The sequence below is a fragment of the Melospiza melodia genome, chromosome 3, assembly GCF_035770615.1.
Source record: "Melospiza melodia melodia isolate bMelMel2 chromosome 3, bMelMel2.pri, whole genome shotgun sequence".
NCBI classification, from domain to species: Eukaryota; Metazoa; Chordata; class Aves; order Passeriformes; family Passerellidae; genus Melospiza; species Melospiza melodia.
Window position 1 is genome coordinate 28,467,392 of NC_086196.1, and position 15,477 is coordinate 28,482,868.

The 15,477-nt window shown below is 42.6% G+C and overlaps 1 protein-coding gene across 1 annotated transcript; it reads left to right on the forward strand.

Moving 5' to 3' along the window:
* Positions 1 to 9,507: 9,507 nt before the first annotated feature.
* On the forward strand, positions 9,508 to 12,991 carry FABP7 (fatty acid binding protein 7). Its single transcript, XM_063151098.1, has 4 exons — positions 9,508 to 9,666; positions 10,290 to 10,462; positions 11,092 to 11,193; positions 12,612 to 12,991. The coding sequence occupies exons 1-4, from the start codon at positions 9,594 to 9,596 to the stop codon at positions 12,660 to 12,662; spliced, it is 399 nt and encodes a 132-aa protein (XP_063007168.1). The 5' UTR covers positions 9,508 to 9,593; the 3' UTR covers positions 12,663 to 12,991.
* Positions 12,992 to 15,477: the final 2,486 nt, after the last annotated feature.

Here is a 15,477-nt window from a genome sequence, read left to right on the forward strand (position 1 = left end):
TTCTCTTGGTTCACATGGCCACAGTGTTATAGCCCTGAATCAACTTGAGTATTTTAAAACATGCTTAACTTTAAATGCAGACAGGTCTCACAGCAGTCAATAGAACTACTTAGGTGCCTAAAATTAGGTACATACTTAATTACCTTGATAAATGGCAGCAGCAAACTTCTATTAAGGCTAATCTGGTATTATAATGCATTAATCCCAATTTGCATTCCAGCAAGTTTGGTACAGGTAATAGCATCTTTTTCATTATCTTACAGCGCTATCCTGGGCTTTCACAAAGCAAAGAATTTCATTTTAGTACCAAGCAATAAGGTAACTTTGTTGTGTCCATATTTTAGAACATAATTGAGCAATTATCCATTCTTATCCACTTAGCATGCTAAAAAAAAAAAGGCAGGAAGTACCCTTGTAATTTTATTGTGCATATATAAAACAATTTAGGTATTTTGAATATATAGAAAAATTGCCTTGATGTTTTCCAGATATCATTAAGAAAATATAACTGCACTTGGTTACTTAAAAATTACAAGAGAGCAGTGGCTATAAGAGGCTTAAACTATCCTTTACCACTACTATCATTTTACCTGCCACCATTAGTAGGATAAATAGCCTTTATGTATCATGCACATAAAGATGAATACTTCAAGATTTAGCAAATTAATATTAGTTCATACTCCTCTCTTCTGTCTGCTAGTGCTCTGTGTGTGCTAAAGTCCATGGAACAGAATTGAACAAAGACTTGTCCATGGATTTCTCCATGTGTGTTCAGTGAGCATAAGCCCCAGAGAGTGGCGAGTGTGGGTTTCCCCTGGTCCAGACAGCACAGACCAGTAGGGCTGAGCCCACCGGGACCCCAGGGCACTTGCTCTGAAGCAGAAATAGCAAAGGCTTAAACTGTCCTGCCATCTAGTGGGATCCCGTGCCTGCCGGTAGGCTGTGCAAGGCAGTGAGAGGAGACACGTTTGAGAGACCTCAAACCCAGCTGCCAGCTGGGCTGGTGAGAGGCAGAATGTCTCTAGCATGTCCAACATGTTCTTTTCAGGAGTTTTGCTGTGGGCCCAGAACCTTGGTGCCTCTGTATACAGAAATCCATGTGATTGCAATCAGGAGGCATCTTGTGTTTCAACCCATAAACTCATACTGTAAAACAGGTGTCTGAGTCTGGCTTGCAGCCTACCTTGCTTTACGTGCCCTCTCTGCAATTTGGGCTTAGGTGCAAATCCCACCACAGATGACTGTTTTCACCATTTTTAGGGGTAATTCTGTTTCATCTTCTCAACCTGCAGCTTTTTTACTTTCGCTAGTAAGTAGCAATGATTGCTGAGAGCTCTTCTTTTACTGTCTTGGTTTATTTCCCTCTTCAGCCCACTGGGACCATCCCAATGGATGTAAGCAACAGGAAGGCCACCACTTCACCTTGGCATGTGCCACATCCTGATGCCAGATCTCTGGATTTTAGTGCAAGACTTACATTTGATAAATAGTGTTGTGGGGTTTCATGTTTGTTGTTTGTATGGTTTCTGTGGTTTGTGTGTGTGTGTGTTTATTTCTTTTTGTTTGTTTGTTAGAGGGGCAGGGGTGGTTACCTGTGTGCTGTGGGCTTTTCTGTATTAAATATATTTATAATAATTGCTTGCAATGTAAATGCCCTGATGTGAGGATTTAGACAATCTCTACCAGTGCTTTATTCCTGGGGCTCTGCTGTGCAAGGGTTGATGCTGTAAATCCAGAGTTTATCACACAATATATGGGAAAGGTAATCTGCCAAAGACTGACTTGACCCTAATGTGTAGGGCTTTCTGTGCTTTTATTTCCAGACTCCTCGGGCATGTTTATCAATGATATATCAGCAGTGCAAACCTAAAAAGAAGGAGCATGTGAGCTGGTGCTAATGCCCAGCAGTATTCCAAAAGCAGGTTCCCAGTAACGCACCCAGTTTCCTAAGGGCGCAGCAGCATTCCCGAGGGATGGGCTCCGCAGCCGACAGGCGGCACCACAAGATGGCGTCCGAGCCCGCGCCAGCCACACAGCCGGGCCCTCGCCTTCCTCACAGCCTCTGTCCGTCCCCCGGCTCCCGGACCCCGGGCACGGCGGACTTCGGGTCTCCGTCCGGACCTGGTTCTCCGCATCGTTGCCCCGAAGAAGAGCGGGGGCAGTGGCAGCGCCGCGGGACCGAGGACGGGATTCCCCCGGGCGCTGGCGGCAGAGGGCGCCCTTGCCCTGGCGCGGCCTTCGCTCCAGCGGCTGCTCGTCCCCACACGGGCACCGGGTGCCGCAATTCCCGCGCCTTCCCAAGCAAGGGGAAGGGGACTCAATAATCCAATCCTATCCCGTTCCTTCCTTCCCTCTTGATTTGTCCTCTTACTCCGTTCAAAGCTTATACACCTGCTCCTTTCCTGTCTTCAGTGCTCAGCCCTTTCTTCACACACTCACACCTCCAGCCCAACATCAAGCGTTAGTGCTTTCAACACTCCATACAAGAAACTAATCTCTTTCATTACCTCCGTATTCACTAAAATAAGATGGTAGAAAAACATTTCTGTTCCTCTCACAAAGTACTGGGTAAATTTTACTTTATCAGACAGATTCATGAGACACCCTTGAGCCAGGCCCAGAATGGCCCTTGTCTCTTAACAGAGGCAGGGAAAGCTTCTGTGGAAAACAAATAACATGAATAACATGTCATTATGCAAGTAGAGGTGCTGTTGCAATCTAAAAATGTGCTGAAATAAGTTTCTTCCGGGCATCTTCTTTCAGACAGCCTTTGAACTTTGCATCCTTTTTTTTTTTTTTTTTTTTTTTTTTTTTTATCATTGACTATTGTGACTCGAAATTTCTAGGTAGATTTACAAAGGATGAAATGAAATGCTGGAATGTAAGAAGGAGTATATTTAAGGGAGGGAAGACAAAGGGCAATGAGGTGGAGTTTAAGGCATGACAGTTGCACCACGTTTCTGCTCCATAGCCCTTCTTTTATCGGCATCTGAGCCAGTCATGGGGCTAGGAAGTCAGCCTGGTCCTGCACCCTCCACTGGCTCTGGACTCTGGATGTTTTGAGCTCTGGGTGCATGGCTGATCAGTCACTCAAGAAAGTTTCAAAGGTCTGGAGGAAGATGCTATTAGAAGCATCGTTTAAATATTACAAGATTAGTTAATGATTTTGACCACAGAGGGTCTGGTTTATGTTTACTGTTGCCACACTGAGGGGGAAACCTTTCATAACATGTACACATGAATGTAGGGAATTAGTGGCATAACATGTACACATGAATGTAGGGAATTAAAGGAACAGTGGCAGTATCTATAACTCCCTACTGGCACCTAGTGCAGTACAGTCCACAAAGTGAGTCCCATGATTATCCAGGCAGGGACTACATGCCTGCTTTCCTTTCTGTGTATATCTGTACTTTTTCCCATAACAGACTGGATTTGGCAAACTACGAACCTACACTTAGCAAGTAGGATGTGTTTTTAAGTTTCCTGGTATAGACTTGTCTATTGTGACCAACTCATGTGATTTTTTGCATAATCCAGGATATAGAACTTCTCTGAATTACTTCCTGCATCATGTCCAATAGATGTGGTTGTTAGCATAGTTTACAATTTACAGGGTTGAAAAGTCTTGTAAGGCAGTTTGAAAGCTTGCCAAAGGCTTAAGTCTCCCCACAGCTAATATGCACTTCATTTTCAATATAAATTTCTGTAGGTCTAACTTTCCTACAGTGACTGGAGTTTTGTGTACCAGACTGAAGAGACCACCATTTCTCTGGGATTGTCTCCAAACATCCAGTATGACCAAAATTTTCCCCAAACTTGTCTTGGTTGTAGTCCTTATTTAAAGCTAGTTATGAGCTATAGTAAGCCTGCAATGCTCAAGTTGCTCTAAAATTTTGTGTTTCAGGAAATTTATGTATTTAGACTCATGAAAACTCAGCAATGAGTCAGGGCTTGGTCACAAACCAATATGTAAAGCAGGGATATGGTTGCACTCTTGAATGAATCAAGTTAGGTATGTAATTCCAGCTAGGTCACCCAGCATGAGGTTTCATTTCAAATGCCTGATCTGTATCAGGCATTTATTCATCCGTGACAGGCCCATAAATTGATAACCTAATTAAATTATTTATCAAGACTGGAATTCATATATTTCTCCAGATGCACTACCAGTGCTCTTTAAAACTTCTGAGGAAACAGTTTGCTCTGAGTGAGAGATTCCAATTTAGAGGACACAAACCCAGAGGAGTGTGGCTCCAGCTGCATCTGGGAGATCATATCTGGCTCCAAAAGACTGTGACTGTGTCCTGTCAGTCCCTAGCTCAGTGGAAGAGAGGAAGACCTTAGTAATATCCAAATGCAGGTAATTAATGAGCTGAGTTGTAACTTTGCAACTGTTTTACAAATACAGTAGTTGTTCTCTTAAATTCTTGAATTCTTGAAACTCAGTGAAATAAACCTGAGTTTACTTCTTGCCTAAATCTCAGCTGGCACTGAGAGTGATTTCAGTATATTGTAGAAAATCGAGTGCTTCAGATGGACAAACCAAATGAAGGTACATTAAGCCATTCCAAAAATTTCTTAAATTCAGCCCTGCAAATTGCACAGTTGTTTCTTGTTTTGCTGAAAGGATTTACCTTGGGATTGATTAGCTTGAGATTCATTATACTGAACTCCAAATACTCGTGTTTAGTTACATATTTGACACCCTCCATAGCGTATTCTAGGGCTACAGAAAGAGAACATGATATTTGTGATGTATGACAACTTAAACTTGTACCTTTAACACTGTAAAATTTATATTGATGTAATGGAATATGAATCACGACAAAAATCATTCCCTCCTTTGCTATAATACAGAGTCCTTGAACCTTAATACAGAGGGTCTTTCTGCTCTATTAATATTCTCACTACTCTGCCCTGAACACCAAATCTACATGTCTCTCAGAATCAGCTGCAACAGGTCAAATGCAAGTTACCTAATCTCTTTAAACCTATGTGCTATTTTTCCATTCCTTCTAATAAGAATTATTTCAATTTAGTATGTTCATAGTATTCACATGCCTTCTAAATTTCTCTGAGTTATTATTACCCCCTGAAATAGTCAGGTTGCTTATTTATGCAAATTTCTTTCTTGCTTCCTTACATATACCCGTGCTGAAATTTTAAGTCTGGAAAGCTTATTTCTTGTATTGATTTTTTACAGTACCTAGAGAGCTATTGTAAGTGACACACAGTATCAGACATTTCTGTTACACTTCAAAGGCTTTTAAATAGTTTTTCTATTCTTAAATGTAAAAGAAAGAAAAGACAAATATTAAAATAACAAAGGCCTAATAGCACAAAATTAAAGGAACTTCATCTTCAATAAATTGAACTGGGAACCAGGAGAGTGGCTGGCTTTAATGCAGGCTAAATCTTTGAGGAAATTGTCTGACTTGAGTAATCTAAATGTAAGTTACACAGTAATATTAAAAAAGAGCTAACAACCTCTCAAGTGCCTTTCAGAAGCAGAGAACACCCTGGAGATATTTCATAGCATTTGTTTACTTTAAATTATTGTCAACCAGCTGTCCTCCCAGCTTAAACAAATCCAAATATATGTCTAATAGTTCATAATGAGGTATTAGTGGGTGTTTACTTTCCAGGACTCTCCTAAACTCATGTCACACCAATTTGTAACAGAAGAGAGAGTCTACAAGAATGAAATGCATGATCACAGTCCATTTAGTTTTCACCAATTAGCAACCAACACCAGAATTAGACCTTAACATGACTTGTGTCTAACGCTAGCCTGTCCTGGCATTATTTTGCTTGAGCTTTACAGTGGCAGGAAACCTGCTGAACATGTTCCTAAGTTTTGCCCAAGATATGTCATGCTCTTAGAAAGGATATTGTGGTAACATGTCTTTCCTGCTCCTGCCTACACCTTGCCTTACCTTGCACCTCACCTATCATCTGGTCCAAAGCTCCAGCAAAACCCTTCCCATGGCATTTACACAGCTCAAAACTGGATTCATACAGATGCTTTGTACCTGGGGCCATTCTGTGACCGCTTCCTTGTGCAGCTGCATATGTGGATGTCTTCTCCATGAGGCATTTATCTCTTTTTGAACCTGGGATTTCTAATTAGCTGTCCATTGATGGAGTAAATAAACCTAGGTATTTTCTGTGACTCACCAACAGCACTGAGATGGTTTCTTTTTATTAGGGAGATCAGCAAATCTCTTAGACAGCTAAGAGACATACACAATAATTTTACTTAAGAACATTCTACTGCCCTGTTTGACATTATGTTTTTCTGCAGCTCCAAAAACAAAATCACACTCAGCCCTGAAGAATCACACTCATCCTGTCTGACACAATAGCCACTAAACTCTGTTCATTTCTTTATTACACTAAGATCAAAGCTGCACAAAGATTTACAGCAGGACTTCAAACAAGCTTAAAATTTGCTGAGAATACCCTAGCATGCTGTCCATAAATAGAGGAAACTTCTTTCAGCTGCACATTATTTTCAGTTTCTTTAATTCAAAAGTAGCTCCCTATACGTTTCATAATACAAAGAGTTAAAAGAAATGCCTAAGTGAGTTAGGACCGTGAATCCTGTTGGCTTTCAATGGAATTCAATTCCTAAAAGGCTTCTGAGTACCTACATCTGCTTTTGTACCAGGGGAATTAGGCCCTGGTGTCACTGCTGCCCTTTGTTGCACATATGGGTACAAGATGTTCTGCAGTTCCTGGACCTTCATTGCCAGAAATGTTTGAATAATGCAATCATCACTGCGTTATCTGAAGGTCTTATAACATAGTATCCCCTTAGCATAGTATTCCTGACTATTGTACTACAAAGATGGTGAAAAGACAGAGATTAACTGAATTGGTGTAGCAGGAGAGCCCTGCTTCATTATATGCAGAGAGGGACAGAGAAGAAGTTTTACTTTTCTACAGTTAGACACTAAGCCTATAGTGACTGGCTGATGTGGTTAGATGCTCTGTAGTTCCTGACACAGATTATGAGGAATCCACATATGACAGAACCTCATGGTCACACTTTTCTACTTCAGCACCTGGTGACCATCTTGTGGTGCTCCCTTCCTCCCCATACCCCTCACACTTTTTTTTTCCTGAAGAAGTAATGTTTTTTTTCTTTTGAGTACAGAATGAAGGCTGAATGAGGCTGACAGCCTCATTCTCTGAATGTGTGAGAGCATATGAAGCAGGGATATAACAGGGGGAAAAGTAGCCAAAATCAGGTCGTCTGTCCTATATTTGAAGGTTGAAGGTTAGAGCAGTCTCACTAGATGGCCTTTGGAAGCAAGGATTACTCATTACACAGGGATATCTTGCTGCAGAATTTTCATCTTTTAAGAAGACCTTGTACAGGGACTGCAAATGTGCCTACTTACACTGCTTGGGTGGTGTAAAGGGTTTAGTGTAAAGGAGAATGAATCCCTGGCTGTTCAGAATCTCCAGAGATACTGTTTGTCACAGGAGTACTCAGTCTGTCAAAACCATCCAAGTGCTGACAGCACAAAAGAAACCCCAAGCTGGTATCCTGTGCAGGATCCCGAAATGCACACCAGGTCCGTGTATTTCACACCAAGATCTCTGTTTCAGCCATAGCAAAGCATTGATGTCAATCAAGATGACTTGTTCTAGTTTTTGACATTGGCATAACTCTTGCATAAGGCTCCACAACCAAACACAGGGCATAAGATGCTATGGAAAACATTTTGAACTGTGGCTTGTCACCCCACAAAGGAGTCAGTAATGTAACATTTCCTACTGTTGATTTACCCTGGTCCCAAATCATCACTTATGCAGACAAGTGGTATCTCACCATCATAAAACATGATGTGAGGACTCTGGCAACCTATCCACTTAAGAGGGAATGTGAACATTTTGACAGACCCTGTTTTATGTTTGAAGCATGGTGCAAAGTGTTAAAGAACGTATTTTTCTTAAGAAATTCTTATGTGCTTCCTTCCCCTTAAGGGCAGGTCATCCCACTAAGTACTTGTCTTATTTAAATACATTGAGAAATCATAGCAGAACAGAGCTGTCCCATCAGTATAGGTATGACTGCTTAAATTATGAAGGATCCTGAAGAGGCTGCCTCCCAAAGGCCTGGCTGCAGCACTGTCTGGAAGAAGGTGCAAGGCAGAAGTGTCCTTGAGGAGTCCAGCTACCAGGGGTGGCACTGAATAATTTTCAGGAGTTTTATATCACAAAGTCCATGAGGCTGGTTGTATGCAAGCCCCAGCGAGCAAGACAGCACGAGCTCTCCCACGCTCTGTGCACACATCTGCACCAGAATAATAAACAAGGGCTCCAGGGCTACTGCAAACAAAATCTGTATGAGCAGATAACTTTTCCTGTCAATACTGGGTGAGGAGACATTTAATGAGAATATTGCTAAAGTAATTTAGAATTTAATATCACAGAGTCATAGAATGATTTGGGTTGGAAGGGATCATCCAGTTCCAAGCCCCCTGCCATGGTCAGGGACCATTCCACTAGTCCAGGCTCCTCAATGCCCCATCCAATGCCTCTGACATGCTTAAATCAAAATCCCACCAGAAATATAATTTGCCCTACATCCAAAGAATATGCCATACTACAAGAGCCTGAAAGAAATGCAAATGATGGTCAAAAACTAGTTTTAAAATATTAGGAAAGTATTCCTAATTGTTTCTATTTTGTATGGCTGAACTAGATGGAAAATTGTTGAGGTTTTGTTCCTAAATCACGTAAATTCTCTTTCACTCAGTCCCTGAGTTTTGTTGCAAGAGCTGAAGTGCTGTATTCACTATTCTGGAATCCATCCAAGCCAAAGGTCAGGAAAAGCTGGCACCATGGGATGTCCCACAGAGACAGGCTGCTTTCTGAAAAGCACTCAAGATGAGACAAGATGACCACCTAATGCCTTCAACAAATTTCGAGGAACAACTAGAAGGAAGATGGGAAAATAAAAAAGAAAAAAAGAAAAGAGAAAATGAAAAATAAAAGGTTTTAAGCTCTTTTTCTTCATTCTTAACCTCCAAATGATGACACTTGTGGAGCCAAGATGCCCTTAAGAGCCAGGAACAGCAAATACCAAGTTCAGGCAGCATCCATACAGATGCCATTGTGGGTAAAGGGATCTGTACTTGGCGAGCACCAAAATGGCCTTGAAAATCTTCATGGGAAAACTTTTAGAGCTGGCGTTCTGCAGTAGCTTTACGATCCTGTGTTTTCACTCAGTAGCCTTTCACGCTGGGTGCCCGCTTCTCGTTCAGCCCGCGCGTTCCCGTGACAGCGGGCGGGCGGGGGCGTCCCCGGGGCGGCTCAGGCCATGAGTGGCGCGGCGGGCGGAGGCAGCCCCTCTCCCTGCCCCCTCCGCGTCCCGCCGAGCGCCCGGCCGGCCACCCCGCGCCCCCTCCCCGGCGGCGGGAGCGCCCTCCCCCAGCGCTGCGGGCGTCGGGGGCGGACCGCGGCCGCTCCCCGCCTCCGGCTCCCCGCCGGGCGCCGGCTTTAAATACGGGGCGGCGCGGCGGCATCGGCGCTCCTGCTATCCCCGGCACCGCGCTTGGAACTCGTAGCCGGCCGCCATGGTCGAGGCTTTCTGCGCCACCTGGAAGTTGGTAGACAGCCACAACTTCGATGAGTATATGAAGGCACTGGGTAGGTACGGCCGGGCGGCGGCACTTTGGGATACCCTGGAATTTTTCACCATCTGGAAAAAAAATTTTAAAAGGTTCCCCGCTATTGCAAGAGACGTAGATGAGATATTGGCAGCAGCGGTGGTGATGGAGGGGGTGATTTTGGCGGCTGTGCTTCCATCCATAGAGCTAATTCGATGCGAGTCACTCACCTGGGGGTGCGGGTGTGTTTGTGTGGGAGAGGCTCCGGGAAATGCCCCCGGGCTAAGGGAAGCGTGTGAAGGACGAGCACGTGCTGCGTGCGGATAACTTTGAAACAACCAAGCAGAAAAGCAATCATTATGCTGGAGTGATAAGGAATTGGAGCTCTGAGCGGCGGAAGCGATCGCGGCCGTGCGTGGGGCCGCCGACGGAGCGCGGAGCTGCCGTGCTCGGCGGCGAGGGAGGGCGCGGAGCTACAGCGGGGCGGGCAGTAGCGGCGGAGAGTCTCGGTACCGGGGCACGAGAAAAGCAGAAAGCAGCGTTTCACAGGGACAGCTTGCAGCTGGAGAGCGGGGTGAAAGATCTCTGTACTTCGATATGTGGGGGGAAAAAAAAGTAAAAATTCCGAAGTTTGATGTTTCTCTTTTCCCTTGAATGGTCTAGGAGTGGGGTTTGCAACACGGCAGGTGGGGAATGTGACTAAACCCACTGTGATTATCAGCACCGAGGGGGACAAAGTAGTGATCAGAACTCAAAGCACTTTCAAAAACACAGAAATCAGCTTTAAACTCGGAGAGGAATTTGATGAAACTACCCCCGATGACAGAAACTGCAAAGTAAGTGAACTCGGGCTGCAGCCGCCTCTCTTTTTCTTGCTTCCCCTGCCTCCCAGGCTCTGCCATTGGTAGGGTCAAAAGAAAACGATGTAATTTCTGCTGCTACTTGTTACAGCGCAGCAAAGGGCTGGGAAAAAAGGCAAGACTGAGTCTTGCTTGCCCTGCCTGCTTAAGCACCCCATGCCTTTTCTGAGTTTATCGCGTTGCCGGCTCCCTGTCTGTCTTCCAGTGTCAATTGTGTTAGTTGCCTGCTTTTCTCACAAGCTAAACATCATTTGGCATAATCCTTCCCAGTCAAAATAGTCAGATGCCGTTTTCCCTGCACTTTTGGGGGCTTAACATCAGATATTATTCTAAGGCACATCTGAAGCAAGTTCTTGTGAGATTAGAACTCAGAGAAAACAATTTTTTCATCCTTCAACACAAGCAAGAGTTAGTTGTGTGGATTTCATGATTAAAACGAGGATGATTCATAGCCTTGGCTTTAAAATGGCCGTGACTCTTTATCATTCTCGATCCACATCCATCTATTGAAGAGACTTCAATAGAAGAGTGCATGCTGAATGTGTGAGCAGAATCCCAAGTACCTTAAATAAAGGCATGTCTTTGTGTTTCTGGGTATCTCACAGTCAGTTGTGACCCTGGATGGAGAGAAGCTAGTGCACGTACAGAAATGGGACGGCAAAGAGACAAACTTTGTGAGAGAAATAAAGGATGGCAAAATGGTAATGGTAAGTATGGAGTACACTGAGCATTCACGTGCACCACAAACACTCCCAACTTACCCTTACCTCAAACTTTGTGAACCCTGTAACTTAGGCAAATTCTTAAACTGGTTGGCGAGGAAAGCTAGCAGGGATTTTTAAAATATTTATTTTGGTTTGGTCTGTATCTTGTTTTACTAACAATTAAAAATTGCTAGTGGCTTTAGGCAGGCCAGCCTGTGGATTTCCAGAGTATATATGTTCTTTCTAGACTTTTTACAAAAACCAAAGAAAAAAGTCCTGGTGAGTTGTAATGATACAAAGTTCTTGATTAGATAGGAAGTTATCTGTTGCCAGTGGCAATTTGGACTTCTCTGAAAACTTGCTTTATGTATACACCCATAAATAGTATTTACTTACACAGAACAAGTAGTTTTCTGTGAAAATAAAATTTCAATATTGCAGGACCTAACAGCATTTCATTTTTAAAAATAAAGGATTTAGTCATCCTAGCGTGTTTAAAAACTAGGATAAACAGCAATAATGTGGAGAAAAGTCTGAGTTTAAATTTATCTGCATTTCCAGACTTCTTAGAAACAAGACTATAGGGTGCATAAATGTTGCAAGTTACTATAACTAATGTCCAGGATAGCACTTTTCATGGCACAGAGCTGTAGCTTTCAAAAAAAAACAAAACAGTTTTCAGCTATACTAATTTATCAGACTTGGTTCTTGGAGAAGACCTCTTATTTTGTTTCCTAATTACTTCAGAGTATCTGTGTGGATGAAGACTTGCAAATAATACAAACTTTAAATCATACTGATACACAATGTGCAAGTGTTTCAAGGGAAAACCTATACTTTTGTTTTTGAAGCACTATGCACAAATCACACATATACAGAAAATGTTGTCCTTTGGAATTTGAATACAATGCGGTGCCCTGATTTACTTCAGGAAATCCCTCCAGAACACAACTGCAGTGACTTAGAGTATTTGGTAGTTCCAGCTACAGGGTACAGAATGCATTCTTTTAAGACATGTTCTCCTAGCGTTTGTATTTATGCATAGTAGTATAGAGGCCTTGGAGTTTTAGATTGCTCATCTTAGTGGGATATGCTTTGGGAAAATTAGTATTAAATCTGTATTAAAACAACCCTATATTTAAAAAAATAAACAGTAAGTTACATTTTTAGCAGCTGCCTTGTAAATGTGCATTAGGCATTTCTTGGGTGATAAAGCAGCAAGGAGAAAGTATAATTTCTTGTGGGAACCTTAGCTAAGGTTTGGCTTCTTGTTCATTTAAAATGTCAATCTAATTTATTTGTTTTTCTATAAATTACATAATGTAAACCAACCTTGATCTAGCGTGGATTTCATAATGTGTTAAACCATTGTGGAAAATGGTCCTGCCTCTAACATGTTTGTCTTTCCCTTGGACTTGCAGACTCTTACCTTTGGTGATGTGGTTGCTGTTCGCCACTATGAGAAAGCATAGAGCATACCTGCCTTCCATCCAGATGTTATTTCAGCTGGATGGATTCGTGTCCTGTCCATGATTTATCTTAGCTAAAATGCACATTTCTGGCATGAAAGGTTAATAAAGTGATTTTTGGGTTTTTTTTTGGGGGGGGGGATGTTTTTTATAAAAAAAATAGTCATGCCATCTAATTGGCATGCTTGTGTTGTATAGTGAAACAGGGTAAACTTGGCATTAAATTTCTGAAACACTTGCCTCTCTTTTTTTTTTTTTTTTTTTAACAGTAAATATTTGAATTGTTTTGGAATGCAGATAAAACAAATTAAAAAATTAAAAGGTTTTTTGAACCTGTGCTTCTTTTGTATTTAATCAGCTAATATTCCAGTGTCCTGGAGGGAGGTGTTCAAAGTTTCTTTTTCTGAGCTAAAGGCCAGAAAAGTATGTGGCACACAGTGATGCAGCAGCCTTTCTATGCAGTGTAGAGTATTTGGGGAAATGAAAAACTTACTTTGGCTTTTTGCTGGAAAATCTAAACTTAACTGTATTTATGTAGACAGAGAAGTGAGATGTTCACATAAGTTTCAGCTCTTGTCTTCACTGGGTATTTGTTACTAAGTGCGGGTTAAGATCAGTAGTTTGACAGACAGTGTTCCAGAGTTTGTAGTGTTTTGGTTTTAATAGTTAAAGGATTTTTAATTTGCTTTGATAGGTTTGGGTTTTTGGGATTTTTTTTTGTTGTTGGTTTTTTTTTTCTTTTGCTAATATGAAAATACTGAAGTCTTTCACATGGTGGGATGAAAGGATCAACAAGGTAACTCCCTTACATCAGTCTCCACAGCAATGGGAGGAAAACAGTACAACATGAACCTACTGCACTTCCCTCTCAAAACTGTTGTTTCATAGCTAATAGGCACAAGAGATAACAATTTGCACTGTGAGCAATTTAAAATAAAGTGCTTTTAAAATGAGAAATTAAAACCTTATGCCTGAACAATGTATCCCTAAAAGGCCAGTGTGAGAAAAACTGCCTAACTCTTAGGAAAATTGAAACAGATTTTTGGCACCAGGGAGGAGATAGACTCTCCAAACAATCTTTTCTACACACTGACTCTGAGAACCACATAGAGGTGAGCTACACACAGCCTTGTAAACAAAGGCAAAGCTGAGCTGTGGATTTAGCTGGTCATTGCTCTGTGAGTGCTTGTGTGGCTGCAGCCAGAGGTGCAGGAGGGGCATCTTGCCCAACTTCCCAGGCCTCATCCTTCAGATCTGCCACGTGATATGGGAAGAGGCTTCTTGCTTCCCTGGATAGATAGGATAACATGGGTAACTCATCCGATGAAAGTTCACACATAACTGGCATCTATCCCATACAAATCTAAAATCCGGTGTTGTTAGCTTTAATTTTTTTTCACAAAAACTAGTTTGAAATTATTATTCAAGTCTGTGTTCTCTTGTGGGGAAGACAGAGACCTTCATTATAAACCTTAATAAATATATTTATTTTGGTGAACATTCTTAGTTTTTAAAATCTAAGAGCTATCTTTTCTTAATCAGAGAAATGAAAAGTAGACTGTGATCCAGTGGTAGGGGGAGCTCCACTCTCTATGCTTTGGGCTGTTTCACTGGTAATAGCAAGTTATTTTTAAGCAGCATCTTTTGCCATTTGGTTTTTTCAATCTATTTAATCCTCAGCTTCAGTACCTAATACTGCCTCCCCTCTGCTGCTGCCTGCTTGCCTGTGGGTGCATGTGCCACATGACTGTCCTTACCAGCCACCTTTTCTCAGAAAGCTGGGAGCAGCTGCTTTTCCCTCATTGGAGTAAACAGACTTGCTTTCCCAATACTGCCCTTTATCTGCACAACAAATGATTTGTGGGGTCATGAATTAAAAACCCAGGTTTTTTTCTTAAATACTAGGAAAGGAATGTAGAGGCAAATTTTTAAGACTTGGTTTACAAACAAATCTTGAATGGTAAATATTTTGCATTACAGTCACTTTTAAACAAAGAAGAAAAGTAGTCCCGTAAACAAAAGTTACTTTTCCCTATTCTAAATATAAACAATATTAGTGTCAAATACGGGAAAGAAAAGTGGAGAAGTGGTGCCTGTGAAGTCACTGACATTGCTTAGAGCAGATGAGAGAAATATACTGACAAATGGGACTTCCAGCTGCTGCTGACACAGCTTTGCAGAGCCCTGACAGGAACAGCACAGTGAGCAATGGGACATTTCAGGGTAGCCACAGGATCCACGACATTGTTACTGTGATCTGCTCCTAAAACTGACACAAAGTACTCTTCCTCTATACGGAACTACTCTGACTTCAATAAACAGCAGTTCTGAAAACCTTGGCAGTGGAGACTTGTATTTACAATATACCTCATCAGTTCCCTTCAGCTGTATTAAAGGCGTACTCCATAGTATTTTTCATCAAGTTGGGTGGTTTTGGGTTTTTGCTTTGTTTTGTTTTTTAAAGCCTTTTAAGTAATCAGGATCCATTTTTACATGTATGCTATGAGAAACCTTCCTTCCTTCCAAGAGATGCTTGAGACCGGTGTGGGGTGTCGGGCACAGCCTTCCTTCAGGCCGCCTCGCACCAGCCGGTGACCCGACTGCAGCGCTGCCCGCGGCCAGGCTTGGCTCCTGCGAGCTCCCTGGCGCTGACCCGGGGGTGGCACCTCCTGAAGGTCACCCCGGGCACGGCCGGCTCAAGGCGACGGCCCGAGCCGCCGTCGACAGCGGGGTGGCGGCCTGGGGCGGCTTCTGGCCCCGAGAGGTGCGGGCGGGGCGCGGTGGTTTCCGGCGGCCCCGCGGAGCGCCGGGGCTTGCA

What these genes read in the sequence shown, in the direction of transcription:
- FABP7 (XM_063151098.1), top strand. Translation starts at nt 9,594, where the DNA reads ATGGTCGAGGCTTTCTGCGCCACCTGGAAGTTGGTAGACAGCCACAAC. An exon ending in TGAGTATATGAAGGCACTGG is followed by an intron (nt 9,667 to 10,289) that starts GTAGGTACGGCC and finishes TGAATGGTCTAG; the next exon opens with GAGTGGGGTTTGCAACACGG. An exon ending in AGGATGGCAAAATGGTAATG is followed by an intron (nt 11,194 to 12,611) that starts GTAAGTATGGAG and finishes TTGGACTTGCAG; the next exon opens with ACTCTTACCTTTGGTGATGT.